The sequence below is a fragment of the Adiantum capillus-veneris genome, chromosome 28 (assembly GCF_014529385.1).
Source record: "Adiantum capillus-veneris isolate H3 chromosome 28, ASM1452938v2, whole genome shotgun sequence".
Lineage (NCBI taxonomy): Eukaryota > Viridiplantae > Streptophyta > Polypodiopsida > Polypodiales > Pteridaceae > Adiantum > Adiantum capillus-veneris.
This window is the reverse complement of record NC_140958.1, coordinates 79,729,000-79,752,087: the sequence shown is the minus strand read 5'-3', so window position 1 is coordinate 79,752,087 and position 23,088 is coordinate 79,729,000. Positions and strand designations below refer to the sequence as shown.

The 23,088-nt window shown below is 40.7% G+C and overlaps 1 protein-coding gene across 2 annotated transcripts in view; it reads right to left on the bottom strand.

The window, feature by feature from the left end:
• Positions 1-12,331: 12,331 nt before the first annotated feature.
• The window catches only part of LOC147420749 (protein EI24 homolog), a 151,674-nt gene continuing 140,917 nt past the window's right edge, over positions 12,332-23,088 (bottom strand). For both annotated transcript variants that reach the window (XM_086504411.1, XM_086504410.1), the window contains exons 10-12: positions 12,811-12,887; positions 12,600-12,709; positions 12,332-12,514 (exon numbers count right to left, since the gene is read on the bottom strand). In XM_086504411.1, coding sequence (XP_086360537.1) covers positions 12,427-12,514; positions 12,600-12,709; positions 12,811-12,887 — 275 coding nt within the window. In that variant the 3' untranslated portion in view covers positions 12,332-12,426. The remainder of the gene's footprint in view (positions 12,515-12,599; positions 12,710-12,810; positions 12,888-23,088) is intronic.

The window sequence follows — 23,088 nt, the reverse complement described above, 5'->3', positions numbered from 1 at the left end:
ATGAGATTTTGGAAATTGGTGTTTTTTCCTTGGGAATTTTTACACTATTTTAATCCAAATTTCATCTGGAATATTTCCTTTTCCTCTTGCTTCTAATTGGCATTGCTAGGTTTCCTAATGGCACTGAGATGTATACTTTTCCCGAATACTTGTAAAGAGTGTTTGAAAACAGCAGTCTTTGGGATTTGCCTTTGGGATTTGCCTTTATGAGAAGGGGAAGTTTCGTTCTCATTATTATGCAAGACATCATGTATGAATGTCTGGTATGTTGCTTTTACAATCATTGGTTTTAGGGTCTAAGTACAGTTATTGTTTGTCCTCTAGGTTGATTATTGATGGGGAGGAGTTGGAGGCACAACGGAAGAAGAATACGCACACATTCACACACATCACCATAGCCACACACAAGTTGAAGGGGGAGAGCCAACGTATTGTATGCTCCCTTTTTTCTTTTTTCTCTTATCTAATGTACTAAGGCACAATACACATTGTACTTAGTGTTAGTGGTTCACATAAGTGTATAGTTGTATACTTAGGGTTAGTGGCAGTTAGTGATGGGCGGTCGGTCAAATGGCCATTAAACCTAACATTTTTTCACTTGATGGCCAATGTGGGAGATTATAAAAATGAAAGAGCGTCACTCTTCTCCCAATGTTCTTCCACTTGATGGCCAATGTGGGAGACTATAAAAATGGAAGAGCATCACTCTTCAACCAATGTCCAACTCACGATAATCAACTCACGACAGTGTTGAAATTGATGGCTAGAGAGACTCTTAGTGAGTGCATTCGCTATGTTCTCTGACGTAGGAATCTTCACTAAATCAAGGCTCTTGTTTGCTAGGCATTTACGACTGAAGTGATAGTGCACATCAATGTGTTTCGATTTGGAATGAAACACTGGATTCTTAGTCAAGGCAATAGCATTTTGACTGTCACAATGAAAAATTGGTGTACATTCCTTTAATCCAAGATCTTTCACTAGGCGAGCAAGCCAAATAGCTTCTTTGCATGCTTTACTCAATGCAACAAACTCTGCCTTTGTGGTAGAAATGGATATACAATCTTGGAGAACAGATCTCCAAGAAATAGCAGAGTCAGCAAATGTGTAAATCCAACATGCTGTTGATTTACGATTGTCAACACAGCTTGCATAGTCACTGTCTACAAATCCTTGAATGGATGACTTTCCACGACCATAGCATAACTGTCTATTTGCAGTGTCACTCAAGTATCTGAGAGTCGACTAAACAACATCCCAATGCTTTTTACCAGGGTTAGACATAAATCTGATGATAACTCCCACTGCATGTGCAATGTCAGGTCCGTAGCCACCATGGCTACATGAGACTATCGTAAGTAGAGCATAAGGAATTTTAGCCATCGCAGCTTTTTCCTCAGCAGATTTGGGATAGTCGTTCCTGCTAAGTTTCAAATATGCAGGCAATGGAGTACTCGAGGCCTTCCCCTTCTGTACTCAAGGCCTTCCCCTTCTGCATGTTGAAACGGTCAAGAACCTTTTTTTGAGAAAGGTACAACCACCTCTTCTTACGATCACGAGTAATGCGCATACAATATGTGATTGGCTTCACCCAAATCTTTCATGTCGAATTGACTTTTCAACTTGGTTTTCAAGTCAGCAATGTCCTTAGAATGACCAGCAATAAGCATGTCATCTACGTAAAAGATAAGCATAATAAGTTGTCCATTTGGTTGTCTTTTCATGTAAAGACATGGATCCTCATTACTGCGTTTATAACCTAAAGAACATATAAATACATCAAACTTTTGATACCATTGTTTGGACGATTGCTTCAAACCATAGAGACTTTTCAGAAGCTTACAGACAAAATGTTCCTTGCCCTTGAGCACAAACCCTTCAGGTTGTTGCATATAAATCTCTTCCTCAAGATCACCATGTAAGAAAGCTGTAATGATATCCATTTGATCAAGCTCCATATCTTCAGTGGCAACCAAAGCAAGCAACATTCTTAGTGTCGTCATTTTGACCATTGGAAAAAAGATTTCTTGGAAATCTACACCATATTCTTGCTTGAAACCTTTGGTTACTAAACGAGCTTTGTAATTCTCAACATTGGATGCAATCTTCTTCTTGTAAACCCATTTACAAGGCAAAGCTTTTCTACCTTTTGGCAATGGAACAAGTTCCCATGTTTTGTTCTTTGCAATACAGGATAGCTCCCTCTTCATAGCATGTTTCCACTGAACCTTATCATTGGTTAGCATAGCCTTTTTGTAACAAGAAGGCTCACCACTATCTGTCAGCAACACAAAGTCTACGTTTGGAACAAACCGTTCTGGCGGATGTGAGACTCTTTGAGATCTCCTCGGCTGATCAGAGCTTGTACTAGCCTGTGTAGTAATTGGCTCTGGAGTTATCTGTGCAGGAGGTGATACATCGAAAAACATCACTTTTCGGAATTCAACCTCTTTCGTTGACTGCTTATGCATCTTGGTCTCATTGAAGACAACATCATTGCTACTACGGATTAGTGATCGACTTTTCGGATCCCATAAACGATAGCCAAATCGACCATCTATACCATAGCCAATAAAGATGCATTTCCTGGACTTAGGGTTAAGCTGAGCACGCAACTCCTTGGGTACATGTGCATAAGCTTCGTAGCCAAATGTACGGAGTTTTTCATAAGACAACTTATGTCCTGACCATAATTCCAAAGGTACACGAAACTGTAATGAAGCATGTGGTGATCTATTGATCAAATACACAGTAGTGTATAATGCTTCAGCCCAAAACGCTTGAGGTAAATTAGCCTGTGATAGCATAGACATAATCCTCTCTTGGATGGTCCTATTCATTCGTTCGGCAACACCATTTTGTGCAGGGGTATAAGGAGCTATAAACTCGCGCTTAATTCCCCTACTTGAACAGAAGTCTGCAAACTCTTTGGAGACATATTCTCCACCATTGTCTGAGCGTAAAGCTTTCAACTTATGTTCAGACTAAGTTTCCACACTAGATAAGAACTTTTTGAAACAAGAGAAAGTCTCATCTTTAGACTTCATGCCATAAACCCAAACAGTCGTGTTGCATCGTCAATGAATGTAACATAATAAGACGCACCACCATGGGATTTAGAAGGCATAGGTCCACATAAATCACTATGCACAAGCTCTAAGGGCTTTCTTTCTTTGTCAAAAGACTGTGTACGATGTGCTCGCGTTTGCTTACCATATTGACAGTGTTCACAAAAGGGAAAATCAGAAAATGATAAAGACGGTAAGTAGCCCAAACGAGAAAGAGTTTCTATTCCCTTCTTTGACATATGACCTAATCGGCTATGCCACAAAGCAACAGTTGGCAGCTTGGTTACAGAAAGAACACTATTCTTGTCAGGTACATAAAGAGGATAAAGTGTACCAACTTTAGAACCATGGGCTAAAATAAGACGACCTTTCGCAATACGCCAAGACTGCTGATGAAAAGTGACTTTGTAACCCAAGTCATCAAGACGTCCAACCGAAATCAAATTTCGTGTCAAAGCTGGAACATGACGCACATTATGTATGGTAAACCTCACCTCATTTGCCATAACTATAGCAATATCACCTATGTCCACAATGTCACAAGAGTAGCGGTCACCTAGCGTAACAGTGCCAATGGTTTCCTCTTATGTAGTAAACCAATGCCTATGAGGTGTGACATGCAACGAAGCGTCCGATTCAAGAATCCATGTATGGGACACTTCACCACTAACAAGTAGCTCTGCTGGCATAGAACTCTGCAAAGATAGAGTTTCTTGTGCATCATAAAATACATCATTATTTTTAGTCAACATATTGATGTCTTGTGCATCACAATCATCTTGCACTATGTTCAGTTCGTCAATCTTAACCGAACTCTTTGGTTTCTCCTCTTTATCATCATTGTCTTTGTCTTTGCCTTTACTTTTGTCATGCTTCCAAGCATAACAATCCTTCTTTATGTGACCAAACTTATCACAATAATGGCATTGAACATTGCGACGATCAGAAGACTTTGATCTACTCTTTGAAGCATCTATATTGTCCTCTTTTTTGGATTCACGATTCCAAGAACGACTTTTAAGCTGTTTTCCATCCTTTTGCACATAATAGGCTTCACCATGATGCGAGCTATCCATAGCCTTGCGGCGCATTTTCTTTGACAAAAGAGAACTAGTGACATCAATGTATAGGAGCAGAGTTACTGACAGCTGTGCAAAAGATATCCCATGAGGGTGGCAATGAACAAAGTAAGAAGATTGCTTTCATCTCGTCATCAATATTGATCCGTTGTGCATGAATCTGGGCAAATAGAGAATCAAAGTCATTAATATGACTGGCAACACTGGCTGACTCCTCCATGCGAAGGTTAAACAGTTTTCGCATCATGAAAACCTTATTACTTGCCGTATCCTTTTCATAAGTGTTACATAACTTTTGCCATAAAGCATAAGCAGATTCACATTCTAGCACTGAAACGTACACTGACTCAACAAGGTGCAATCTAATAGTAGATCTGCATAGCTCATCAAGCTCCTCCCACTGAAATTGAGTCAAATTCATCTCTTCAGTCCATGTCACATAAATAATAGGCAATTTCTGTTTCTTTTGGACAAGCATATCTTGCATCTGATTCTTCCAAAGCTGAAAATTAGTGCCATCAAACTTCTTTATGTCATAAATGTCACAGTCTTTGCTAGTAGACATGGTGAAAAAACTACCAAAAGTTTCTGGAAAAATTTCGACAGAGTCTCCTTTGTATTTGGGACTATGTCAACCAAAATACGAGACAAAATGACCAAGTATGTCACTCACAAAGCACAGAAGAGAGAAATGCCTCTCAAAACCACACTGTATAGAGACCAACTGAGGCCTATAAACAGTCAAACTGACCATAGACCGCCAACTCGGCGTCAAAAGCACCTATACCACTCTATACATATCCTATGGCGAAGCTTCGTAAGGGATGCTCCAGCTACTTGTATCACTGAAGGTATCTCCACATTTGAGAATACCCCAGCTCAATGAAAACCTCACGCTATCGACCCTCAACAACGTAGGTTATGCAGCAAAAAAGTATAGCCAAGTCTCAGAAATGGCTATCTTCTGGACTAAGTCTCAGAAATGGTCGGGATTGCTGTCACTAGCCAAAAGATGGCTCCACAAAAGCGTACAGTGGCAGTATCCACAAAGACGTACAAGTCTGTCAAGAGGCTCAAACAAGCGTCAAAAGCATGTGCCTGCAACTAAACATTCCTGCGGGGAGTCAATCCGCTCTCAAAAGAGCTCAAACACTATCAAAAGTGTCAACATATATATATACGCATAAACAACTGCTCCCACTGGAACCATAATATCGCAAGCACTGAAACCTGTATCTGTACCTGTACCTGTAGTCGAAGAAGACAATGTTGTCAAGCTCCCACTCTATGTGTGTGTATGAGGCCACTCCGAAAGAGGCTACACACTCCCGAATGAGCCGTGGGCTCTCGTAGATGGAAGAGACTGTAACAATGGTACCTGTAAACTGGCTATGGAAGCACTGCAACACAAACTACCACAAGAGGGTTGAAAATTTCAGCTCCTGAACCGTAGCTCGAATGGGATTTTTGATGGCTCGAATGGCTCCAAAAGGGGGGTAAAACCCCAGAATGCCTACTGGAAACGCTCTCGGGAAGCTGAACTTGCCAATGGCGAAATTGGAATCCTGTTTGCACTCTTGAAAGTGCGCGCGCGCGAAAACAATTTCGGGAATGAAACCGCCCTGATACTAGATGATGGGGAGGAGCTGGAAGCACAACGGAAGAAGAATACGCACACACACACTCACACACACACACACCACCATAGCCACACACATGTTGAAGAGGGAGAGCCAATGTACTGTATGTCCCCTTTCTTTCTTCTCTTATCTTATGCACTAAGGCACAATACACATTGTACTTAGTGTTAGTGGCTCACACAAGTGTATAGCTCTACACCTAGGGTTAGTGGCAGTTAGTGATGGGCGATCGGCCACATGGCCATTAAACCTAACAATTATGGGCCATGGCTGATCTCGAATCGGATTTGTTGAAGACAAAAGCATTGTAACTGATAGCTAAGTCAGTGTTTAAGCAAGTCATTCTGAACTTGAGTTGGGTTAAGCTTGCGTGCTTTGAAGTTTTTGACACAAGGTGTTTAACATTATAGTGGGAATGGAACGCATGTTTCGATGAGTATCCAAGAGTCTTTTTCTCCTAATGGTTGGACTTCCTCTTTGTAAAGCTATAAACTATAAATACTAGTAGAATTTCACAAATTTGCAGGAATTTTGAACTATCTCCATTATTTTTTACTGGTTTTCTTCATTTTACCTCGGTCTCAAATTGGTAATATGAATTTCCAGCCTACTCATGGCTAAGCTGAGGCAAACTTTTACCAAACACTGGTTCTAGTGTCACGTACATTACCTTTTCGTAGTAAAATATTGAGACTGCCTATGTGTGGCTCGTGATTAACTGGATGCGGCAATTGGGAAACGCTAATTGTTACACCTCATGGAGGACAATGTTATATGGAAAATGCCATGTTTTGTTTTTCCCTAATTGAAATTGTAGGCTTTAAAATTGTAAGAAAAGTTGATGTTTGGTTGTCAAAATTTTGTAGGTGTATGTTATAGTTTGTTCCTTGCAGCTTCCTCTTGTAGGCTCTTAAAAGAGTACATTGCTCAAAGCTCTCAACTAACATGCATTTTGGTTGAATAAATTACTTTTTAATATCATTCCCTCAAAATCCTAGGATCTCGCTTTGTTCTAGGTGTCAATTGTATGCAATTGTTTAGACTTGCTTGCCAGTAGGGATGTTTAAATATTCAAATCGATTGAAATTTCTCTGCATTTGGTAGCCTTGTCATCTGTTTTCACCTTGAAACTTTGCATTTTTCATGGCATGTTTCTCTACATTTGGCCATATGCAATCTGGGCTCATTACAAAGACCTTTTTGAAGCGTTTTGGTATCTTGCCCTATTGGCAATGTTGGGGGATTTTTTTTTTGGGGTGATCTTACACAATCCCTTTTTACGAACTTTTCAAGAGGAAAATTTGAAAATTTGAGCTAATTTCACTATTTTTCTTGAAACCAAGGTGGAGTTTCCCTTTTCCACTTCCTCTCAATCATTGTTTTAGAATTTCGAAACGGCACGAGTGGAAGCTGAGACACTTTTCCCAAACATTGCCTGTGGGTTTTATGAAGTTTGTACAAGTTGGGAAGCCAACTACTCGACATCCCCTAACCCAGTCACTTGGCTTCCATTTAGATGGTTTCAACATCAAAACTCTTTACCTTGCTTACCTTTTTTTTGCTTCAGTAAAAAAATAGTGTCAATGTTTGAGGATTCCACTTGTCTATGCTAGTATGGGAGCAAGGATCAAGTGAAGAGGTAGAACGTAGAGGCATAGGTGACAAAAGGTGGTGACCTCGTGAAAGAGCTTACTTGCACTCTTCAATTAGTATCTTAATGGGTAGAGTGCTTAAAATGTTAAAAGTTTATGGTGTGCTATATGGAATTGTGAGACAGGCAAATCATTCAAAAAAGGTGTGCATGCAAGTGAGTTTTTTTTTTTTTTTTTTGAACCATGCCTTTGTGCTTGCTATAAAAGGTCTACTCTTTGGGCAAGCATCATTAATGCCCACAAAACATAGTCTCCCTGCTAACCAAACAGTGACATTTAACCAAAAAAAATTAAACATGCGCCCAAATTTGGATATTATGGAGCATTCAAACCCACAAACAATCCATGCATACAAAGAAAGAGCAATGCATGCGGAGTGCCATGAAACAAAACTACATGTGGGTTCTGTAACGGCACCTAGCCTAAAATATGATCTTGTGTCGAAGCTTTGCCAAAGTGAAAGCATATCACAAAATGAATGCAATACTTTAATTGGACAATAAACCTAGTTGAATGGTATAATCATGTATTAAACATGAGAAATGTTTGTGAGTTGACAAACGGCTGCACTTTTACTTCAACAACAAACCAAAGGTCGGATGTGCCAAAGAGAAACTAATAGTACCATTGTCAAAGCTACCACATAGATGGCAGAACACCTAGCCAGTTGATATGACACCTAGCCAGTTGATATGACTATGTAGTGAAAAGTGATAAGACTTACAAACAAAGCACACAATGACCTCAATCCATGACACACTTATTGGGAAGAGAACTCTTTTGTTCCTTCACTTGGCTATCCTCTCTTGATTACCCATGTATGTATTGTGTGCACCCCATGAGGTGTGTACCTTTTTCCACTTGGATTCACCTATCATATGCCGCTTGTAAGGGTTAGCTTTTGTCACTTGAATTCACCTATCATTTGCCACTTGTAGGGGCTGTGTATTCCACCTCCATTTCAGCCCCATGATTCTATCCATTTGTAGGTAAAGTATGCCTTAATTTGTGGAAACGATAGCTACACCAATTTCTTGTGAAAGCTCACATTTCTATATCTATATTGTATGAGAGTATTGTATAAAGCATTGTAATCAAGCCATGTTTATTGTCAAATCGTTCTCAACTCTCATAAATGATTTTAGTATTTAAGTAAGTGTATCTAAGTCATGTCATTAACGCTATGGATGCATCCCTAATTTACGTAAACCCTAACAAGTGGTGTCAGAGCCCTATAAGATTTTGTATTTCGTAATCAAGTGCATCTCTGTGCCATGATTGCTATGATTTTCATTTAGGATATTATTAGGTCTAATAAAACGTTAATCAACTAAGATTAGGTGATTTGGTAGACAATAGGGTTTGTACTATCAACTCCAATTGCACACAAAGGATGTTCTCATATGCAAAAGCCATCCCGATTCTGTTATCATGCCAACGGTGCTATTTTTGAATTTATGAAGAGACTCTTTGATGTGCAAAGAATCCCCGTCCGCCCCAAGATGAGATGGGCAAGGTTACTTTTTGGTGTGTGCTCTTCCACCTTAGAATCTTCATGCAGATGGTAGTATGCCCATGTATTTGAGACATCCATCTTCGATTGAAGCGCCTTGGTGCATCTACCAAGCATAGAAATGATGGTCTATTCTTCCAAACTTGCCACTTCCTTTGTATTTGCTTGATGAGTGATCCTCTCAGGGCTTGCCTTTTACTTTGACTTCATTTCTACCTCTACTTGAGCTTGTGCAAGGCTTCTTCAGGGCATGTTCTAGGGCCAAAGGGAGAATTGTGGTCAAGCAGCAACAAAGGCATTTATACGAGGTTAAATATTTTGTCGTTTTTTATTCTTTTGTTGATACCCTTTTCTCCATGTGAGTATTATAGTCTTTCTTTCTTCTATTGCTCTTACAACTTGTACGTTCGAGGAATAAATAAAAAGAAAGCCTTCTGCAAGGACGTGCCAAAGGGGATTGTACATCTATTCCCAATATCTTTGCAGTTGTTAATAACCATACACATCTAAACCTTAAATCTAACAATAATAATAACTTAAATAATCAAAATACACAAACCATTGTGGCAACTTCTTATTAAAATAGACTTTTATAATTGAAGTGTATAGGTAAGAGTTGATATAAAGACCAACAATACAATGTTGTCACCAAACTCAATACTTGAGAATTGAAACAACATATACCTCCTCTATAAAGGTAGTCATACATACCTAAGTCAAAAAACAAATGCCTACTACGATCTAAAGCCTAGCAAAGACCATTATATCCCGTAATTAACCTAGGGTTATGTATAAATAAATATACCTCATCCAAAAGATTATCAAAAGCATAGTCATGAAACAAAGCTTATATGAACCTTAAATATCAAGCAAACCCAGTGTAGTCAAACAATCATTACATCCTTGTTTCATTGGGGTTTGATTATATTTGGGAAATGCATGCCGTTTGGAATCCTTGCCTCTTATGAATCTTAAAGAATCACACAAAAGTACTTTTTGACATGGTCCTTTTAGACCATGAAACTAAAACATGCTGTAGATAAAAAATTGCATCAAATATATAATGATGTCTCCATATTGTCAATTTGTATGAACCTTAAATATCAAGCAAGCCCAATGTAGTCAAACAATCATTGCATCCTTGTTTCATTGGGGTTTGATTATCCTTGGGAAATGCATGCCGTTTGGAATCCTTGCCTCTTATGAATCTTAAAGAATCACACAAAAATACTTTTTGACATGGACCATTTGATCCATGAAACTAAAACATGTTGTAGATTAAAAAAATGCATCAAATATTTAATGATGTCTCCATATTGTCAATTTGTACCTCTATAAACACTTTAAACCAAGAACCCCATCTTTATCATGGTTAAAACATAGACATTCATTTATCGTTTACATGAGAAGTGGGTTGGCAAGCATAAACTCCACAGGGATCTTAATACATTATCTTTTGCTCCTAGTGATTACCCTTACAAGCAACATTTTCTAGAAATCCATTAACAGAGCAAGCAAATACAACAACCAATAGGCACATGCATGTAAGGAACCATGCAAATTTGGGTACCAAAGAAGGTACTGAAAGATTATCCAAAACACACTCGGATACCCAAACTTAAACTGCAACAACCTCAATAAAAGCAAAATACATCTCTGCAAAAGGCCATGATGGTGTGGAGAAGGAAGAGGCAACAACAACTGGCGGAATTGACCAAAGTTTGAGCTCCTCCCACCATTAGAAATAGACAAAGTTCAAAACCACATCATTAGTAACACAAATTGGCATGGAAGCCAAAGCAAAGCCAATAACTGACTAGAAACCAAGGATCTCCATCAAGGAAAGAGAAATTTGATTGCATAATTTGCTCTTTAGAAATAATGGACTTTAACAAGAACATCATAAAAAACCCTTGAGCAATCAACTCAAGACCCTCCTCTTGCACATCATATTGTTTGATTTGCAATGACTGTAGTTGCATACTAGAGCCAATCAAAGCTATGCATAAGCACAATGTTTTAATCAAGAACAATACTACCCTGACAGCATACAATCATCCAAGAGGACTCCGACAAAGCCATTGTTGTGCCCAAAAAAATCAATATATGCTAGAAGCAAATGAGTGATGGGCTCAACTATTTATAGATCTTCTATAACTAAGCATCATTGAGCCATCACGTGAGAAGCTCTTCAATCACATGCATAGATTCAAAACCAATTTTTTTAATGAGAGCCCAAGGATATCTATGAAATGAAACCCATCCCTCTTGTCCCTATGATAGGGGTAGTGCATATTAGCCTCACAACATACATTATCATGCATGTTTCACGGTATTAAACCTGAAAACGAGGTTGGATCACAAAGTCAATAAAAGCATAACAAAAAAAAGGGGGTGTGTGTGTGTGTGTGTGTGTGTGAGAGAGAGAGAGAGAGAGAGAGAGAGAGAGAGAGAGGAAGAAGAGAATTTTTAACGTCGTGGGAAACTATCCCAAAAGAGAGAGAGAGAGAGTTAAACTTCCTTTGCACAAACCTCCCTTTATCAGTATAATCAAACTATTTTCTAACTGGCTCTTTAGCTTCTTGAGCTCATAATGATTAAGAATTGGATCCACAAAGAACTCACAAAACATAATGCAATCTTTAAAGCGAGAAAAAATTAGGTCTAAAGAGTATAGTGGGATATGTTTGTATAAGATTCACTTAATACAAATGTTACAAAGTCTTATGCAAGTCAAGTACACCAATTTCACACATTCCATCATGTACAAAATAAAACTTCTTTTGCACAATTCCAAACATACTTTGCAATTAAGACAATCTCAATTCAACCTTGACACATCATCATTTGCAGGTTAAAGATGGTGCTGTATGATTCAATTTTGGGCCTCTTTGAAATTTGGTACTTTTGCTCAATGGCACTACTTACTTTTGTGAATAGGAAGATAGGGAAAGAAGGAAGAGAGAGGTGAACTGCCTTTAAGATTCATTGCATAGGTCTCAGCTAGGCAGGCAAAAAAAAAAAAAAAAACTCAACACAAGCAATGCAATACTTCTTTATATGTTGAATAAAATTGTTTGGAGGTTGATTCCCGATGGTGCTTGTATGGATATCACAAAGTTTTTAAAGTTCAGTTTTATTGCACAAGATCCTGTCTATGTCAATGCTATACTTGCTTACACCTACTTGTTATTTCAAAATTCTCAATGCTGATTGGTCGACAGCAAATCGAAATTCCCCCAAGTTGTCCACGTATTACTCTCACCTGCAAGTCTTGGCAAATTTTTCAGCTTTACATTCTCAGCTGAACTAACCACAAACTGAGTGAAACCTCACTTCTGTGCACCACATGGATAACATTTGCTCATGTAGACCATCAAAAGCAAAAAAGTTCCAATTTTCTCCTTTAGCTAATTGCTGGCTTTATACATGAAAGTTGACTGTTAAACTTGGCTACTTAGCTTTTTACAACCATTATAAAGACTTATACAACTCTTGTATATAATGGGTTACTCTCCTGAACCCTTCATATGCCATCTTGGATGTCAAAAAGAGCTTGTTCCTGAAAATGAACAATAAACATACCCCATTAATAGCAGAGCAAAGATTGGTATTGAACTGCAGAGACTCTTGAGGAGGAATTTTACATAAGAATGCTGGTTACATAAAATACAGGTATTCTTGGCATTTGTGTTTGTGAACTGCTGTAGGCAGCAACTACTTTTTCTGGATGGGAGCCGAATGCTACAAGCACGAACTGCATGTCAAAGAACCACGGTTAGATCACATGCCTGCTCACAACCAAAGATTAAGCCTAGAAAAACTAGCATTGCGATTCACATACACTAGATAACTCACCAAAGGAAAAAGAAAAGCCAAAACTCCATCCTGGACAAGCCCGGTGAGAGGGAGAGTTGCAATGACACATGGACTCCCTGCAAAGAGAAAACTTAAAATCTCTCCGCAAAATGCAAGAGCACAAAAAAGTCCTACCAAAATCAAGACAAAATACCCACCAAGCAGCAGTACCAGACCGACTCTCTCTCTCTCTCTCTCTCTCTCTCTCTCTCTCTCTCTCTCTCTCTCTCTCTCCAACATAAATCGATTGCTGTATATCATTTCATTTATGCCAATGTGCCAAGGGGACTTCGTGGTAAAGAAGTGGGTGGAGAAGGCTCTTCCCAAAGATTCTCAACAGAAGCTAAGAGAGTCTCTCAAACATGATGCTGGATGATTTTGTTGCTGCAACCACTAGAATTTAAGGAGCAAGGAGGCTGTTCAGACACCCTCCTGGAGTCGGGTTGGCTTCAGTTCTTTTGGAGAGTGCACGTGACCCTTAGGTTTCTTTACACAGGGAACTGGAGGCACTCAAGTTGCAACGAGGTCTTCAAGAGGAAAGATCTACCTCTGTTCGATTCGACAAGTCTTAGCTGTGGGCCTGATCATGATCACAAGATAGAGTGTCTCTCGGCAACCTTATAGGTTCAGCCCAAAAGAGGAAGATGAGATAGCTAGGCAGCTTCAAGCCTATCTTGTGAAAGATTTAATTGAACCTAGTAAGCCTCCGTGGGGCATTCTGGTTCTTCTCGCAAAAAAGGACAGACTGAGGAATAAGGTCACCATCAAGAATAAGTATCCGTTACCTCGCATGGGCGACCTTATGGATTGACTCTCTGGTGCTCGTTATTTCACTAAGATCGATCTACGTTTTGGATACAAATCAAACATGGATCTTGATGTTCCAAAGACCGCGTTTTGTACACGATATGGACATTACCAGTTTTTGGTTTTACCTTTTGGGTTAACCAATGCTCCTGCCACTTTCCAGCAAACGATGAATGATCACTTTTGTCCGTATCTAGGAAAGTGGGTCGTTGTGTTCCTCGACGGTATTTTGATTTACAGAAAAACACTCAAGGAGCGTCTGCAACACCTTCGTCTCGTCTTGCGTATTTTACGACGGGAAAAGTTGTATGCGAAGGCACACAAGTTTTGACCATTGCCATCTTGCGCAAACTTAGTGCGAATTTTTTCGCTCAGAGTTGTTGTATCTGGGTTGTGTCGTCTCGGCCGATGGCATTCACATCGACCCCGATAAGGTACGACTTGTGTTGGATTGGCCCATTCTTCGCACGATTAGGCAAGTAGAATCTTTTTTGGGTTTTACTGGCTTCTTCCAAAAATTTAACAAAGACTACGCTCGTATTGTTGAACCCTTTACTTGTCTGTTAAAGGGCATCCAAACCAAAAAGCGTAGTGTTAGTCCGTCTGTTCGATGGACCGATGAGCTCGATCAATGTTTCCAAACGTTGAAGCGACCTGTTACTACTACATTGATGTTGCAGATTGTGGATCCGAATAAACCCTTCGTGGTGGAAACGGATGCCAGTGATTATACAATTGGCGCTGTCCTATACCAGGATAAGCGACCAGTAGCATTTGAGAGTCGCAAGGTCACAGAAGTGCAAATACGGTATTTTACACAGGAGAAGGAATTGCTGCCGGTCATTCATGCCTTGAGGTTTGACGCCATTACCTCTTCGGTGCCCATTTCGTGGTATGACGGACCACCATTCTTTGAAATATCTTTGCGATCAGCCCGATCTTTGTGGTCAAAAAGCAAGGTGGGTTGAACTCATGCAAGAGTTCGATTTCGAGAAACGCTACCATAAGGGTCCTACCAATATGGTAGCCGATGCCCTTAGTAGGATCTCTGGGGTAAATACTCTTTCATTTGCTAAGATTTCAATTGACTTCTATCTTTCTCTCAAAGGGCGTTGCCAAAATGATCGTCACTTTGGTGCAATCTGAGTCCAAGATGGAGTAGTAGGCCGGAAAGCTATGGCGATCCGAACAACCCTCGACTAGGCAAGGAGAGAGAAAGATAGTGGAGAAGTATTCCATTAGTAACGGTTTACTTTTCAAGCAAGGCACAGTGTGTGCGCTCGTCAATGAGGATATCCGCAAGCAAATTTTGTTCGAGCGTCATGATGCACCAAGTACAGGACACCCTCACATACACTTTACTTTGGCCTTGGTTGCCGGTATTTCTATTGGCCGCACATGAAAGCTTCCATTGAAAAGTTATGTGTGGGAATGCGCACAATGTCAGTGTCAACAAAGCAGAACGTCAAAAACACGATGAAAATAGTCCCAATCTCCTCCGGGCTATTTCCATTGCGTAGCTCTACTCGCTTTGCGGAGATATTTTCTGTATATTTTTAGCCCACCATTTTGGGCCTATACACATTATACTTCATTTATTGGCCTATGGGCCACTTGGACTATTTTTAAAGGTTTCACATTGTCCAAATGGCCAAATGAGACATTTTAATAAAAGAGTCCTAAAAACCTCATCACTTGAGTTTTTGGACTTTACAAAACTTACAGTCTTTTTTCTAGCAGCAAGCACTTTCTCTTTCTCTCTCTCTGCACACCACCTGCACGCACACGCGCCGCTACCCAAACTCACCCAACCTAAGTTCACGAACGTCCTTTATCAATTGGTATTAGAGCCTCGTTCACATTCTTCACAAGAAATTCGTCGCAAACAACTTAGTATTTCAGCCGTACACCCTCAAGAAGCTTTCTCTCCCATTTTAGGAAGTTTTCATCGCGGGAAGTCTCTCTGGCAAGGAAATTTCTGAACAAAAGGTGCTTTTTGTCCATTTTTGGACAAATTTCAACATTACAGGTCAATTTCAAAAGTGAAAATTGAGCGTTTTCATGCACACAGCTGCCCTATGTATCAATTTGTGGTTTCGCTTTAAAACTAAGAAAATCCCCAATTTTTTAAGTGAAGAAATTGAAAATTTAGTGTGTTGTAATTTTCTGCAAAAAAAAATAGAAATTAATAAATTTATGAAAAATTTTCAGAATTTTACGAAATTCGAAGGGGAGCTTCTAGAAGTGTTGTATAACCTTCGTGGCACTTGTTTTCGCAAAATTTTTGCAAAAATCATTGAAATTTCAGCAAATTACTAATTTTTGATTTATTTTCACAGAAATCAGATTTTCTATTTTTGTGCACAAAAGTGATAATATGACGTCCTTCTCTTTGGACGTGAAGAATCTCCGAAGGTACTGGATTCGATTTGTGGAAAGAGAGAATGCAAGGCATTCTTTTCTTAAAGGATTGCGATGGTGCACTTCAAGATGTAAAGCCTGTGTCTGTGATAGATGAGGCGTGACTTAATTTAAACAAAAAGGCTATTGCTTATGTAAAAATGGTTGTTGTAAATGAAATTTTGGTAGACCTTAAGGGTCTTTACACTGCCTATGTTGTGTGGGACAAGCTCAAGGCCATTATGAAAACAGGACGCCAGTGAACTATGTGCACTTACGCGTAAATTGATGCATATGCACTTGAATATTGCAAAGTCTGCAACGGAGCACATTGGTGCTTTTACAGGTGTTCTTTCCTAGTTGCAGAACTCTGGTTTGCCCGCTTTTGGCGATAAGTTAAAGGCCATTTTTTTGCTTATGACCTTGCCTGATTCTTGGGAGGCCCTGGTTGTAACAGACTTGGACGCCCCAAATTTGTAATTCAACACAACACACGGGAGCAACACATAAATCACTTAACTTAAATCAACAGAGAAAGAGAGAGTTGACACGGCTCGGCGTAGTTTTGTACCTAGAGGTATTGGCCCAAAAGACTAGCGTCCCTTTCGGTATTTCTTTTTATAATTAATAAAGTTGCAGTACAACTCTCGAGGGTCCTCTGCTCTCAGACTCTACGAGATGCTATGAAGAGTGAGGCCCCTAGGGCTCCTTATAAACATTACAAGGGATGCCAAAAGCAGAGCCCCAAAAGCTTCTAACTCAAAAGCACTATAACCCAAAAACATCTGCTCCCCAAAAGCTGGCGCTAGAAGTCCCCAAAAGCTGCCAGCGCAAATCGTGAAAATCCGTACAACATGCCACGTCAGCATGTCAGGACGATTTGCGACCAACCTGCCATGTCGGCATATAATCAATTTACGGAATTTGACCTAGGGGAGTGGGCTTGAGGTTTTTAGGGTTTTAGGCTCCTCGGCCAAGGTACCATAAGTTGGGAACAACTTATAAACTTTAATTCTTTACTTATAGGCCTCTCGCATAAGCTCTATAAGTTGGTATTAACTTTTATCTGCCCTTTTGTCCAGGAGTTGGCTCTCCTTCTATCTCGGACCTCGATGGTCATGCCACGTCATCACTTTGTGACACTGGTGGTCTCATTGACTAATAACCCAAACCTTACCTTTGATGGAGTCGAGGGTTCTATCCTCAATGAGGAAATTAGACGAAAGGCAAGTGGTGAGGTTAATGCTTTGGATCACATGGTTAGAGGCAGGAGAGATGAAAGGAATGCCAATGCTGGTCAAAGGAATAGGAGCAAGAGCAAAGAAAAGAAATCTGATGTCACTTGCTATCAATGTGGTCGGAAAGGTTATAAGAAGCCACATTATAGGTACTTTAAGAAAGATCAAGAAAGGAAGAAGAATGTGAGTGACAAGAAGAAAAAGGATGACACGGCAGACGTATCTGATTGTTCCAAGAACAAGGAGAAGGTCAATTAACCTCCAGTGTGGTGATCGAGGAATTGTATGACATAAATGATATTCTAATGTCTCTTATAAATACCCAATTTTATCATGCAGAGGAATTGTATGACATAGATGATATTCTATGTGCCACTATGTCTCCTATAAATACCCAAGTTTATCATGCAGAGGACATGCAAATCACCAAGGGTGGTGTTATTGACGCTTTATTGTCTATGAGTGATGGCTTGTCCTAGTCCTGGATAGTGGACTCAAGTGCCTCTTTTCATGTGACTCCATCTTGGGAGTGTTTTGCCACTTTTGATGCAAGTAGTTATGGCAAATTCTATCTTGGAAATAATCATGCTTGCACGATTGATGGAATAGGCACTATTTATTTGGCCCTTGATAATGGGCAAGAGCTTGTTTTGCATGATGTCAGATATGTTCCTGGCATCAAGAAGAGTCTCTGGACAGCTTGATATGCATGATTATAACACCATTTTTAGTGGTGGCGCTTGGAAACTCACAAAAGGTGCTATGCAAATTGTTAAGGGCACAAAAAAAGGGACACTTTATTTCTTGCATTGCAAAGCCTGGCTATGCAAGTTTGTTGCTAAAGCAGAGATTGGGTCTCACTTCGAGCTTTGGCACAAAAGATTAGGCCATACGAGCTAGAGAGGACTTGATGTTCTTCCCTCTTGTGTTGATACTAAGGGCTTAAAGCTTGATTTTTGTAATGAATGCCAATATGGAAAGCAAGTGAGAAATTCTTAATACTCTAGTGTCTCTCACAAATCTGATCGTCTCGATCTTGTATACTCTGATGTGTGTAGCATGCTTGTAAAGAGTATGGGTGGTGTTGCATATTTTGTTTCCTTTGTTGATGATTTCTCTAGGAAAACATGGGTTTATTTGCTCAAGAATAAAAGTGACACATTTGCTTCTTTGAAAACTTTTCATGCATTTGTGACTACCCAAACACGTAGAAAGTTAAAACGCTTGCGTATAGACAATAGGGGTGAGCTCACATCTACTGAATTTGTTAAGTTTTGCCAAGAAAATGGTATCAAGAGGGAGCTAACAGCCCCTTATAGTCCCTCGTCTAATGGTGTGGCTGAGAGATATAACAAGACGTTGTGTCAGAGGGTTCGATGCATGTTGTCCGCCGCTAATCTCCCTCAAGGTTTTTGGGAGAGAAACTTAAAACTGCAGTTCGTATTTGCAATCGTTCACCCCACACCGCGTTGAAAGCTGGAATCCTTGAAGAGATTTGGTCTGACAAACCAGCTTCATATAACCACTTACACATTTTCGGTTGTGAGGCATTTGTGCATGTAAGGCTTGAGTTGAGGAACAAGCTTAATGCCAAGTCCATGAAAGGAATCTTCATGGGATATAGAGATGAAGGAGAAATAGGCTATAGAGTATAGCTACCTTAGCTTCAAAGGGTTATACGCAGCCAAGATGCTGTATTTAATGAGGCAAAGCTGCTTAAGAACAATGTTGCCTCTCATGATAACTCTAAAAAGGTCAAATTTCAGCATGTATAGCCACCTGTTAGTTCTGAAATTGAGCCTCAAGATGCACCACAAAGGCCTGAAATTCTTGATGAGCTAGTGGTTATTGAGCCAGATGATGTTGGACAGCCATTGCATGCAGTTGAAGGTGATTTGCAGCCGAGAGAAAATTCTGAAAATGGGGCTGAAAATGATGTACAACAACCCATAAATGATGATGATGTCGTCCCTCCTGATCTAAAGATCTAGCAGGGTGAGGAGACTTGGGCTGAAACGAGCTTCTAGGCAATGGTACAAAAAGTTTTGACACTTTCATGTTGAAACATGTGTTCAAATGCAGCCATGCAGGTCATTGTTTATACATCAAAAGAGATGCACACAACAGCCCAGTGATTCTTGTATTGTATGTGGATGCCATGCTGTTAGTTAAGAAGAATAAGAGCACTCTTGACACTAGCTGAATTCAGCTTTTGCAATGAAAGATTTGGTTTCGGCTGAACATATTTTGGGCATGTGCATCACGATAGATAGGCAACAGAAACTGTTGTATTTGTCTCAAGAATGTACATTGAAAAAATACTTGACAAGTTTAATATGGTTGATGCTAAGCCTTTGAGCGTGCCATTGCAGCCACATGTGAAGTTGAGTGCAAGTGTGTAACGGACTTGGACACTCCAAGTCAAGAATCTACCGCGACACCACCAAATAACCACTTCAAAACAGTTCACAGTTCACAATTTATTCCACACTGGCCTAGCGGAGTTCCGTGCCTAGAGATATTGGCCCCAAAGACTGGCGCCCCTTTCGGTATTTATTTTTGTATTAATTTGTGTTCAAAGTACAAGAGTGCGGACAGGCGCTCACACTCAGACTCTGCGTCCAGATGCTCTGAGTTGTGAGAGGCCTGCTCACATATTTAAAGATTACAAGGGATGCCAAAAGTAGAGCCCAAAAAGCTGAAAATCAAAAGCTCTGTGGAAAATAAAGCAAAAGCTCTCAATAATAAAGCAAGGCTATTTCTCTCTCTCACAAGCCCTCTTTCTTAAATAAAGCAGAGCTTTTAGCTCTCTCTCTCTCTCTCTCTCTCTCTCTCTCTCTCTCTCTCTCTCTCTCTCTCTCTCTCTTGCCAATTGCGTAGCCAAAACAGCCCCTGCTTTTCAGCTTTTTACCGTACTCTGCTGCCACGTTAGCAGTTCGTGAATGGCGCCGCAATTTCCGGACAGGTCCGTACAGGCCCGTGCACGTCACTGCCAGCAGTTCTGGGAGTTTTCCATCGGGGAGGGTGTGTGTGTATGAGTATACCAGGCAGCCAGCAGCCACGTCACCAGTTTGTGACATACCCCCCTCTTGAAAGCATTTTAGTCGCCCTCAATTACACCTGCAAAATAGACAGAAGCCATAAACTGCCTTAGCAAACACTGACTGTTAGTACCTACGCACTAGGAACACACATCTAGCACATGTACCAATTGACAGTCACATCACATGACATCACAGGACATCACTTGACATCACAGGACATCACATGACATTCAACATTCATTCGGATCTTAGACCTTGATTTATCAGCAATGTAGCTAACAATTGCATCTAGATCCAGTCAGGACCTCATAGGTGTCCGATTGACTAACCCCTATTGCAACTATGTCTATTCGAGATCATTTAGACCAAAATGCTGCAGTCATTTTGTCTATCAGTTCTTGCACTTAAAACAAGTCGAGAACAAATCAGTTTCATAGTCCGGAATTCCATTTCATAATAAAGTCATCCAACACAATACTGTCAGCTCTCAGTATCCATGAAGCTCAAAGAGACATCAGTGACTCTAGTATTCAAAAATAAATAAATCGAGGCATCTGTTGACAAAGGAGCGGAGTAACTCCCCTCTTGTGCAAACCCGCTGCACCAGATCTCCGGCCAAGCTGAATTCTGGGTTCCATTTGGAGTAGACTATGCTAAACCAAAAGCTTCAAGGTAAAGATTCACATTCCGAGGAATATCTGCTAGGTCTTCCTCCTCCATTCATTTCGTATCCATTGCAAAGTAGGTCTTGAATTTAACCAAGAACCGCTAGTTCGCTTTACCTTCTTTCTTTCTTTCTATGCCAATTTCTGTTCTGGAACGAGTATCTGCTCGTTTTCGTCCAATTCGAGTTGCACCTCTGGCTTCCATCATCGGGCACATCACCTTCAAAAGGCTTTAAGAGACTCACATGAAAAAACATTGTGAATCCTCCAAGTATTCTGGCAGTTTCAGTCCTAAGGAGATATCGTTTGTCTTTTCGGAAAATCTGGAAAGGTCCACACTATCTCATGCTAAGCTTTCAAAGAAGCCGCTCCTTTCCTTTTCTTCTTTCTCGGGCGTGCCTTCCCATAATGTAAGAGCACCCAATCCTTCTCCTTCAATTTCAAATACGACAATGGCGATCTGCTGCCTTTTTTTGTCTTTCCTGAAATTTCTGCAAAGCCTTCTGGACCAAGTCCCTTGTGAACTGGTCGACTTCAAAGAAAAATCTTATCTTTCATGCTAAGGAAGGGTAGAACCTGCGTAGCAAATTCAAGAATCTCAAATGGCACCTTCCTATCAAAGAGTTAATCGTGTTTCACTGAATTAGCAATCTTTGATTGCCCGTCAGTCTGCGGGTGGAACGATGATGAGAACTGCAACCGCGTGCCTATGTTCTCCTAGATAGCCGTCTGAAACAAACTCGTGAACTTGGGGTCCTTGTCTGAGACAATCATCTCAGGCATGCCATGTAATCTGAAGACTTGGGTAATAAACAATCGTGCCCACGCTGTGTTCTTGGGAGATGAAATCCATTGTAATACTATCCCAGGGGTGGGTGGGTATGGGTAAAAAGGCTATAACAATCCCTGTGCTTTATGCCTGTCAAACTTGACCTTCTGGCATACCAAGCAACTGCGCACAAACTTGTCCACATCCTTCTCGATGTCTCGGCCAAAAAAAAAGTATCTCTCTACCCCTTTCAAGGTGGTAGCAATGCCGCGGTGACCCGTAAAAGGCGGACAGTGGCATTCGGTTAAAACCTTTTCCCTGAACGGCTGTGTAACGCACAACATGGTTTTCTTCATCAAGTAGCCATCCCGGTTGGAATAATCCGCTACCATCTTCCCTTTCTGTATTCAACTGAATACATCTGCAAATCTGTTCTGTGGCGTACTGATCGACCATATCCTCGAAGTTACTATGATGTATCGTGGATATAGTTAGAACCAACGGTTTTCAGAACAAAGTATTTGCCACCAATTTCTTCTGTCTTGCACATGGACAATCCGGAAGTAAACCATGACAAGATGTTTGCCCACCGCATCTGCTTTTTCCAATAGCTGCTTCCGTGACAAGAAGTAGCGTAAACTCCCCTCATCTGTGAAAACCGTAAAATTGGCTCCGAGTAGGTAACGTCGCCACTGAATAAGAGCATGGATAGCCGCCAAAAGCATAGTTACCAAGGAACGGACATTTCGGGCCTTGGAACGCCGGAACGGCGTTCCGGCCGGCTGGGATTTTCTGGAACGCGTCGGAACGGAACGACGTTCCGGCTGGAAACTGTCACCGGAACGGGACGACCGGAACGGGCCGGAACGGGACGGAACGGACCTGAACGGCCGGAACGGCCTCAACGGCAAGAAACGGCAGTTTTTGAAATTGAAAAAAATGACTGTTAGGCAGCCAACGGCCATTTTCAGCAGTCAAAAAAGTATATAATGCCCCCCTCCTCCCCCATTCTTCACACACTCATCAAGCCTCAAGGCCCATTCTCCCTTGCTTGAGCCTTGTTCTCAACTCTCAAGCCAAGCTCATTCTCCCTAGCTTGCTCTCAACTCTCAAGCCATAGTGTGGCGCCGCGGCATGCCTCAAGGCTCAAGCTCTCAACCTCTCTCTCTCTTGGGCTAACTTCTAATCTAACCCTCAACTTTCAAGGCTCAAGGCTCAAGCTCTCACGGAATCAAGCGGCAAGCCTCTCTCTCTCAATCCCTCTCTCTCTCTCTCAAAGTTCAAGATCAAGCTCTCTCTTTCACGGATAATCCATCATCCATGGCCTCTTCTTCTCGTTCAACCCCCTCCGTTCA